A 10,661-nucleotide genomic window follows, 5' to 3' on the forward strand; every position below is an offset into this window, starting at 1 on the left:
TGTTCTCTTCATTGCACTCCCTTGAAGATGAAGCTTCTTCTTGGACTTCTTCTTCGGAGGTTGAGCATCTCTCAACCTTGGAGTCCTCCTCTTGGTCTTGCTCCAAAGAGTCACCCTCTCTGGATTCTTCTTGCTCTTGTACAGTGGAGGGGATCTCTTCATGAAGCTTGGCCAATTTACTCCACAATTCCTTTGCATCTTCAAATTCTCCAATTTTGCAAAGGATGGTGCTTGGCAATAAATTGACCAAAAGCTTGGTCACTTTGTCATTGGCCTCGCACCTTTGGACTTGCTCTTGACTCCACTTGCTCCTCTTGAGAACTTTGCCCTTTGAGTTTGTTGGAGTCTTGAAGCCTTCCATAAGAGCAAACCATTGCTCTATCTCCATCATAAAAAAATTTTCGATTCTTGATTTCCAAGAATCGAAGCTCATGGAAGTGTATGGTGGAGCCACCCTCGTGTCGAATCCGAGCCCATATCGGAATTCCATTGTAGAAGTTGAGCTTTTGAATTTCTTTGACTTTGACAATTTTGCTTCAACTTCTTCACCCTCTAGCTCTTCTTGTTATGCTTGACCCTTCCGGCGATGATTCCGGTGAAGAGCGGCCTCGCTCTGATATCACTTGTTAGGACCGAAAAGTAGCTAGAGGGAGGGTGAATAGCTCTTCGCGTGCTCGTTGCTCGGCGTTGCTTGTTTCTTCAAGAATGCACAGCGGAAATACAAAGAAATAAATACAAATACGCTAACACTTGGATTTTACTTGGTATCCACCTCCAAGGGAGGTGACTAATCCAAGGATCCACACAACGCACGCACCCTCCACTAATGAAACTCTCCTTTATGGTAACTACCAAGGGCGGAGAAGCCATACAAGACTCAATACAAGAAGAAGAAAGGGTAGTAAAGAAATACAAGCTTACAAGCTTACAATGAGTGCACAAACCCTAACCCTAGTTTCTTCTTCTTGCTTTGATCCGCCTCTTGACTTAGAAGAGTCTCCAAGAACCTTCAAGAACTGGCGATCTCGAGCTTGAGAAGAGTTGTGGAGGAGCTGGTGAAGATCTGAAATGAATGCTGAAGGAAATGAACACCAACGGCTTAAAGCGACGCTAACGGCCGAATCCCAATCGATTGGATTGCTCCCGATCGATCGGAGGCTTTGGATCGATCCACGGATCGATCCGGAGAGCCTGACGGGAAAACACCGGATCGATCCACGGATCGATCCGGCGCTTATCGCGCCGGCGGTGTCCCAATCTATCCAGCGATCGATTGGGACCTCGATCGATCCACGGATCGATCCGGAGGGGTTCCGAGGACTCACCGGATCGATCGGCGAATCGATCCGGATCTTCTGATCGATCCACCGATCGATCCAGATCTGGATCGATCCACGGATCAATCCAAACTCTGGATCAATCCACGATCAATCCAAACTTCGGATCAATCCACGGATCATCCAAACCTTGGTTTTGTCCAAACCAAGTCTAAAGCCCCTAAACCAACATCTAGTCAACCATGACTTGTTGGTACATAAGACCTAGCATCCGGTCACCCTTGACCAGCTGGGACTCTCTCACCAAGTGTCTGGTCAATCCCTTTGACCCACTTGGACTTTTCTCTTCAAGTATCCGGTCAGTCCCTCTGACCTACTTGGACTTTTCTTTCTCGTGCCAAGTATCTGGTCAATCCCTTTGACCTACTTGGATTCTCACCAAATGTCTGGTCAACCTTGACCCATTTGGATTTCTCTTGCCTGGCTTCACTCACCAGGACTTTCCCAATTGCCTAGCTTCACTCACTAGGTCTTTCACCTGCCTTCACTTACCAGGACTTTCCCAATTGCCTAGCTTCACTCACTAGGTCTCTCACCTGGCTTCACTCACCAGGATTTTCCTCCTGCCTAGCTTCACTCACTAGGACTTCCCAGTCAAGTATCCGGTCATCCTTGACCTACTTGACTCTTCTTCAATCAACCTTGCATTGTCAAACATCGAAACCCAAACCAAGACTCAAGCTTGGTCAACCAGGTCAACCTTGACCTGAGGGATGTTGCACCAACATATCCGACTTTTAATCGAGTTAGTACTTGTAAATTGTCATGTGAGAGCAATGATTAAATCCCGAGAGAATAATCCCTTTTAAATACAATTTCTCCTATTTAGGAAGTTATCATCGTTTTTTTTACTATGGATAGGTAGTAGAAGTTAAAAGGTCAATTGTAGATAAATTAATTGTTAAAATTTAAAATACAATAAACTTATTTAAACACCTACATCACATAATTTATAACAGTAGCTCATGATTTAGAAAATATTAAAAAATTAAATTTATAGGGTGCCATTTGAAATATTTAAAAATACAGAAAATTAGGGGCGGCCGAAAAAAAAACGAAGTCAGTTGTTTTACTAGGCGGCCCTGGTGAGTGAGCATCAAATCGGTTACATTGCAATTGCCCTAGCTGTTGCGTCCTCCTCACCTTTCTCTTTCTCCCGTGGCGTCCACACACGCAAAGCCGGGGCCGGTTCTGGATTCCCTCCCACTGCCTCCCTATCTCTGCTCTCCCTCCCTTTCTCAGGTTCGTCTTCGCCTCTTCTCCTCTGTATGCCATCTCTGTCTCGATCTCTTTGGTCACCTCCTTCTCGGATCTTCGAAGTTCAAGGTGGAAGAAGGATGAGCTGAAGAAGTCTAATTTGTCTCTTACTTCCTGAATTTTGAACCAGAAATTCAGGAAGGTTACACCTTTGTCACTCAGTACACTCCTTCGATTTTGTTCTCCTTCCGTTCTTAAATATCTCGATCTGCACCTCTCTTGATTAATATTCCATTTGTGTCTACCGAGATTTAGGTAGAAGACTGAGACACTGGAGACATAACTCTTTCCTCACATATTGTTCATTAGCTTTTATTCTTGAACTTCGATTTGACAAATGAGGACTGAAAATTGTTTCCCCTGGAGATGTTTGCATCATTCCTATTTTCTGGCGGATCAGAGTGTAAAGGGAGATGTTTAGTTTTCCATGTTTATTTTTATGAATTAATTTAGCTATATCCAGAAATACCAGTGGCAACTGATATGAAGCATGCATTATTTACCTTTTACCTTTTACCTTTTGTTATTACTTAGTGATGACTGCGTAGAATGGACATGTAGGATAATCCAGAAAGCACTAGTGATACAGTGGTGCTATCAATTTTTATGAATGAATAGTTCTCTATTATAATTTTTTTTTTTAAAAAACCTAAACTACTAACTACTTTTGTAATGGCAATAGCAATGATTTCCACTACTATTTTTGGTAGCTTATAATATCTTTCTCATAAATAAGGATGGATTTGTTACTCAAAAACCAGTACGTGTAGCTTAACAACTTTGGATCAGAAAGAAAATGCGAAGAAGGACCTTGATTAGGAATAGTTTAGGGAATCTGTGATTTTTTTATGCTGAGAAATGAATGAAAGAGAAAACAATTAACTATTTTAAAGATCAAAAGTAAAAGAAAATCCTTCCTCCAACCGGAGACAAAGAGAAATGGGTTTTCGGGTAAATGTTTAACATACATGAACTATGGTTATGTTACAGTCTAGCACCCAATGTTCTGGTTTAATCCAGCCACATAAGTGAACTTTGTAAATGGTCACTTTTGACATTCTGTCAAGTTATATCAACAGAATATGATGAGAAAATGCCTAGGACACCCAAACAATTCTTGTTAATCCATAGGACCATAAGATAATTCTCTAAAATAATTAAAAAAATCCCCTTCCTCCCTCTGATTTCTGTCTTACGATTATGGCTACAAGGTCGGAAGTAGCTCCGCCCACACGATTGGCAAGAATGCCTTATCAGTGGAGTTCGGCCTTTAGGATGGGGCAATAGTGGTGGCAAGAGAGATGAAAGAGTTTCCTGTATTTAAATTTATCAAAATGGTTTATTTTTCCAACGTATTTTTAGCCTTTTGTCAATTAAACATCTCCTATTCGGAGCTCAGTTTATGCAGTTCTTCCACGTTTTTTATTGAGGCCATCTTTGCGGTGGATTTTGGATTTGCATCATTAGTGGAGTTTGTATTATCCTCATCCTTTTATTCCATACTGAATGACCCAGAAGCGATTGGTAGGGAGGTGAGCTTGCACTAGACATTGGAGAGGCATTGTATTATGGGCAGCAGTGAAGCTGATGCATCTGCAAAGACTCCAAGGACATCTGTTGCTCAGGTACTCGGCTATCCACTTATCATCCATTAAGTCATCATGAGTTTAATTTTTTTGTATTTTTAGTTTGTATTCTTGGAAAAAAAAACCAAATTTTCTTGAGTTTTCTTGTGTTAGGAGCAAACCACTGCTACTAGCTCCACCCCTGCTGTGACTGTTTATCCAGACTGGTCAAACTTTCAGGTGGTATACCTTATTTCTGTGAATTAACTCTTTCACCATTTTTGTCATGAAGGTTGTTACTTGTAGATTATGCCTATGCTTGGGGAGGCTCATCGAGTTGTCACTTATTCTGACAGGCATATTCACCAATTCCACCACATGGATTCTTTCATTCTCCTGTTGCATCTAGTCCTCAGCCCCATCCTTACATGTGGGGACCTCAGGTGTTTTTTGTTATTCAAATATTTGAAAAGATTATTTTGAATGTTTTTTTGCTAGTCAAATAATTATTCTTTTGAATGTTTTTTGACATTTCAGAAGGAAAGCTTAGTGAGGCAGGAACACATACTCATTACAATAGATTAGAATTATTGCAGGAGCCAAGATAAGATGGAATTGAGATGGAATTTTCATTGGATAGTCACAAAAATACATAGATTTTATTAGTTCCTTGCACTGTAGTAATGCATCTGTCAACCAGGTGATTTGGTGAGTCATGCAGTGAGAACTTAATTCTCATGCCAACTTCACAATCCTTGTACTTGCTTATCCATAGGGAGGTCAAAATATAAGCTGTGGAAAATCACATAGGAATGATCATACATGGACACATTTGTTGAAAATGTTTTTGTGATATAAAATGACAATTTTACAATATCTGTGTTGTTTTTATGTATTGAAGTTCATTATGGTGGATCTATGTTTTCCAACCTTGCCATGAAACCGTCATTCTTAATGCTTTATCTGCAGCACCTTATGCCACCATATGGGACTCCACCACCCCCATATGTGATGTATCCTCCTGGAGGGTTATATCCATCTATGCCTCCTGTATGTTAATCAAATTTTAATCTGCAGTTATTTTTTGTAAATACTTTATATTCACAAATGTAACTTGTGCTACTTTTGATGCGCCAATGTTGAACAGGGAGCACACCCTTTCAGCCCTTATGCAATGACTTCGCCAAACAGCAATGTTGAGGCTTCTGTGAGTTGCCGCTCCCCTACTACCTCATATTACTTTCCTTTACTAAGTATATGGGGTATCAACACCGTTTACCATATATGCTGTCTCTAGGGAGCCCTTGCTGGTACAGAAGTAGATGGTAAGTCATCCGAAGGTATGGAAAGAAGTGCCATAAAAAGATCCAAAGGTAGTTTAGGTAGTTTGAATATGATTACAGGAAAGAACAGCACTGAGCCAGGTAAAACATCAGGGCAACCAACCAATGGAACATTTTCTCAGAGGTATTTCAAAATCTAGGTCGACCATCTTGAGTTATTTACTGTATTCAGAGCAACACCTTGGTGTGATATTGTCTATGGACTAAAAGCACATGGTTTCGTAGTGGTGAAAGCGGATGTGACAGTTCAAGTGAAGGGAGTGATGCCAATTCCGAAAATGTAAGACTTTATTTTAACCAAAAGCAGCATAAGGATTTCTGTCATATTCTTTTTTGTGGATTTTATTTTTGTTATACTTATAATCTTTGAATAGTGGAAAGAGCCACTGGATTAGGCCTTTTTAATTTGTATATGATTCATTAGCCATCATGAAAATGGTTGATTTGATATCTTCATTTCTAAAATTGACAAATCTTATTCTTTTTATCACCTGACCTGTGACAATTTGTCTCCCAATAGCTACTGGAATACATTTGAACAACTGGGAACTGTTCCAAATCAGACAATTCTGAATTGGCTGAATAATGTTAGGATTTGGTCAAATCATATTTTGATATCTCTATGGAATAGAACTTTGAGATATTTTGCAATCCAAATATAAAAATGGAGAAAGACACATGCAAAGAATAATAAAGGGAGCAGCCAAATGGTAGGAGTGAGATGAGGGAGTTGGGATGGAGCAGGAGTAGAGAGAGGACAAGAGAACTTACCCTATGTCATATTTACCGAGTTGATATGCACCATTCCAGTGAAACATACATGCAATAAAGAATGGTGCAATTACTTGTAAAGGCATATTTTTGGAATAAAATTACTAATGTTGGATAATTGCAATTGATGATGGTTGCTTTTGTCACTGTTTACCCTCTTCACCTAGTTTGGTGTTGCATACCTTGGTTTTGGTATCAGTAAGTGCTTTTTACTAATAAGTTATTCATCAAACTTTCTATTGATAAGAGAACTTAAATTTTAACTTTATTTCTAAATTGTCTGCTCATTTATGCAAATCATGTTATCTTCCAAGTAAATCAAGCCTTAACAGATTGGATGAAGGTGATTGAGCCAATGGCTATGTAGGCCGATAGGTGTTAATTGACATTAAAAGATCTGTTGATCTGTAACATCTTTATTGGTGTCAGAGCAATTGACTATGGGCTATTGGTATTAGAGCAGTTGACTATGGGATGAAGGGAACTGGGACAATCGGATGGGCTATGGAAGCTAATCGGTGTTAAATTGTGTTGAAGGTGGTATGATGTCTAGTTGTAGACATAATCTCTTGACTCTCGAATCACCACACCTTCAACACCCTTAAAAAAATATTTCTGTATAATTCACTTCAATAAAGTTATAAACAGAATTTTCTATGATTGATATTCTTATTTACCCCACCAATTTGTAAATTTGTGATGTTTGCCGTTCTTGATTTTCCGTTAGAAGCCTTGATCCTCAAAGATCTGAAAATCCATCTGACTGGATAACAATTTTTTGGTTATCCAATTTGTCTTAGTTGAAATATAAATATGAGTTTGAGGTTCTATTTTGTTATGACTTACTAGCTGAGGGCATTCATTAAATGATGTCTCACAGGACTCACACACAAAGACAACTCGTGGGCATGAATCTCATGGTGGTATGTGAATGCAAAAATATGTATTTTTTAGTTTATGCTCCTCACTTTTCATTTTGCACTATAACAGAGGTTTCCCAGAGAGGCACTGCTGGTGGATCTCAGAATGGTGTTACTCAAATTCCATCACAGGCAATGTTGAGTCATCAAATGGCTATAGTGTCTTTGCCTGCACCTGGAGCAGTAGCTGGTCCTACCACGAACTTAAATATAGGAATGGATTATTGGGGCGCTCCAAGTTCATCACCTGTTCCAGTGCATGGAAAAGGGGCTGCAGCACCTGGTGCTCCCTCAGATCATTGGTTGCAGGTTTTCACTAATACTCCATTTAATGGTGTTCTCCAAAGCTAGCTTTAATTCATTAGTATCTTTTTGGTGTGTGTTGGCGCCTGTGCATGTGTGTGGTAAGTTCATTAACTGATTCGTGCAAATTGCATGGATGAATTGGTTCATGGCAAAATTTTCAGGTCATTCTCTATTGTAGAAGAAATAACTTTGGACAAATTTATCGTCCTCATGAGATGCCCTCATGAGATTTCCTGCTACCATTTCACAACTATGCATAATGTTTTCAGTTTGAATGCCAATTCTTTAAGGTTGAAATACAACTCATATAATTCTTATGAAGGCACAAATCCACTGACTTGATTAGGAGGATAATTTCCAGTTTTCCACTGCACTAGATGCTAAGTTGCTAACAAAGTGGACACTCTATGTCATTATGTTGGAATTGGTAATAAAATGATCACCAAGCTGAGTTACTCTAAAATAACAATTGCTTTGATACTAAAAAGCTCCATTTTTTTGTTTTAAATGTAGAATCAAAATGTCTTGAGAACTAACACTGGTTAACTTTACTACTTGAAAGCCTAATGCCATTGCAGCTGCTGAATAATGAGTATATGTAGCATGATCAGTTTTGCAAATCGTGGTGATGATCAATCAGCCCCAATGTTTTTTGCTTGCAACTATGCACTAAAAGGTTGTCGGATCTATGTTCGAAGCCCAGATATAAATTAATTTTAACAAATTTTCCTAGCCTATTTAAGTCCTAGGATTATCCTTCCATTAGATTTGTCATCAACTCATATTTGGGTGATGGTATGACACCATAAAGTATGATAATTAATATACCACTTAATTGTCATGTCATCCGCAACTGACATATTCTTGCTCCAGACTTGCCAAAATTTCTCTACTCATACTTTTGGTGCTATAAACCGGTAAACTATCCTTGATAATTTTCTGTTGCTCTATCCATTTTTCCTCAGTCGTTTCAATGTTTTACATTACATTCATAGACAAACATGATATTGCAGAAAGCCACTTAGAATATATAAAGTAATGAATAAAAAGTACAAACCCTCTTGCAACAATTTTTGAAGTTGCATATTGAATAGTTGATGCTCAGTATGTCCTGGAGACCTGATCTTGTCAGAGCTAGTCTACAGGTGCCATGGTTTTGTGACATCAAAACAGCTTCATTGAAGAGGATGGACAAGGTCCACAAGTGAAGGATCCTGACAACTGGCCTTTTAGTTTTATAGGCTGCTGATACAGCTTTGTCCCAGGGGATATGAGACTTATTGCTAGCTGAGCTTGTTAATTATCATTTCTACAATCCTTACCTGTGGCAGGCCAAAAATGCTTGAAAAATCAAATTCAAAGATTTACATTCTGACTGCATTGCTTTTCTCTTTTCCTATTGTGGGTGTGAGTATGCTTGATTGGTGAAAATATTCCAGTTTTCTTTCTTTTTTTTTTGCGGTTTTTTGTTTTCCAGAAACAGTATTTATTTGTTTCACAAAAGATACTTGATCTTTTTCAAATAAAAAGAAAAAATAAATCATAAATATTGTTGGAAATGAAAAATCAGAAAATGCTACAAGTAACAGTAGACTATTTTTAAGCCCTTTGCTAAAGATTTTAGTTTTTTTACCTCTATTCTTTGCACATCTTTGCCTATTTATTCAATTTGGCATTGGCATTAAAAGCATTCTCAAGTGAACCGGGGCTTTGTGTCACATTACTTGCTCTCTTAAACTTAAAAAAAAACTAGAGTTAACATTGGCGTTCTTGATGTCTCAGCTAACTTTCCTTGGCATTTTCAGGATGAGAGAGAACTTAAAAGGCAGAAAAGAAAGCAATCAAATAGGGAATCTGCACGTAGATCCAGACTACGTAAGCAGGTAAGTTTGTTTCAAAAATTTAGCTTTCTTGTGTTAAATGAGTATCTAAATTTATGAAGATAAGTTACATTGGTAGCTAATGACCATAGGCAGAGTACGAAGAGCTGGCACTAAAAGCTGATACTTTAAGGGAGGAAAATGCTAACTTGAGGGCAGAGCTGACAAGGATCAAGAAGGAATATGAGCTACTTGTTTCCCGAAATGCATTGCTTAAGGTGATTAGACTAATCTTCCTCAATTGTGTCTACAAATGCCTACTCTGCAATCTGTTGCAATTACTGATTGTCATGCCAAAACTTTCAGGAAAAGCTTGGCGAAGCAGAGCAAGGTGCAGATGATCACAGTGCTGACAGAAAGGAGCAAGGTTCTGTAGATGAGAACTTGAAACAGAACTTGGATTCTGATGCACAAGCGGCCAAAACAGACCAAGGGCAGACAGACATCTAGCCCTGGCTGGCATGGAGATCCGAGCCTAACCTTGAATGACCTGTATGCATACCTGATTAGTATGTAACCCAAATTTACTTTTTTTTTTTAAAATTTTTTATTTTGTCATCTGATTGGCTTTAGTTAGATTGATGTCAAAATCAACCACCTTAGGTTTCGCTTGCCTATGATAATGGCCTCACTATTTTAGCTGTTAAACCCAGCTTCCTCTTGTGCTGAGGCATGGCTGCCCAATTACCACTTTAATCTGTATGTCTAACTCTCGACTGAATGTATTAACAAAAATGATTGTTAAGCTAATCCAGTGATGTTGACTTATTCTTTGCATGAAAGTCTACATAGATCTTGTTTGTTAAAGTAATGGCAAATCTTTTCATACTGAAGGTTTCTAGTCCTTAAATTTCTCTTTTTCCTAATTGTTTATTCAACGTTTCAATTACTATCTGAAAGTTATTATCTTTTATTTCTGAAATGATTTACAGTTAAAATACTCCCTATTTGAATATTTCTGTATGCAAATATCTCACAGAGCTTTTTGTCCATTTTAAATTTCATATAATAACTCCTGTCAAGTATTCTTATGTATTATTATACATGATAATTACTAATTGAAGCTGATTTAGTGCCTTACCTAACAAACTAGGATAACTTGGGACCTCGATAAAAGAATAAATTTATAAAAAAATTATTATTATTATTATTATTATTATTATTATTTTTTAATTTAGATGTTCGAGTTTCATCAATCAATAGATTAATTTTTAAAGTAAATGATTTTTTATTTCACCTATCGGGCAAATTTACAGGATAATTTATATATATTCAAAAATTG

At 38.1% G+C, this 10,661-nt stretch overlaps 1 protein-coding gene across 11 annotated transcripts; it reads left to right on the forward strand.

Annotated features, from left to right (window-relative positions):
- The first annotated feature begins 2,422 nt into the window (after nt 1–2,422).
- On the forward strand, nt 2,423–10,156 carry LOC122012492 (bZIP transcription factor 1-B-like). 11 transcript variants are annotated; one of them, XM_042569059.1, is made up of 14 exons: nt 2,423–2,579; nt 4,110–4,219; nt 4,334–4,399; nt 4,516–4,602; nt 5,129–5,209; nt 5,307–5,366; nt 5,457–5,499; nt 5,563–5,626; nt 5,728–5,782; nt 7,154–7,196; nt 7,264–7,502; nt 9,305–9,382; nt 9,472–9,597; nt 9,686–10,156. In XM_042569059.1, exons 2-14 carry the CDS (start codon nt 4,163–4,165, stop codon nt 9,827–9,829), a joined length of 1,143 nt encoding a protein of 380 aa, XP_042424993.1. In that variant the 5' UTR covers nt 2,423–2,579; nt 4,110–4,162; the 3' UTR covers nt 9,830–10,156. The 11 variants fall into 11 exon arrangements, 9 of the variants coding, with proteins under 9 accessions (XP_042424993.1, XP_042424994.1, XP_042424989.1 ...); XM_042569060.1 differs by having other exon boundaries at nt 5,457–5,484; XR_006120233.1 differs by having other exon boundaries at nt 5,457–5,626; nt 9,459–9,597; nt 9,686–9,825.
- Nucleotides 10,157–10,661: the final 505 nt, after the last annotated feature.

The sequence above is a fragment of the Zingiber officinale genome, chromosome 8A (assembly GCF_018446385.1).
Source record: "Zingiber officinale cultivar Zhangliang chromosome 8A, Zo_v1.1, whole genome shotgun sequence".
NCBI lineage: Eukaryota > Viridiplantae > Streptophyta > Magnoliopsida > Zingiberales > Zingiberaceae > Zingiber > Zingiber officinale.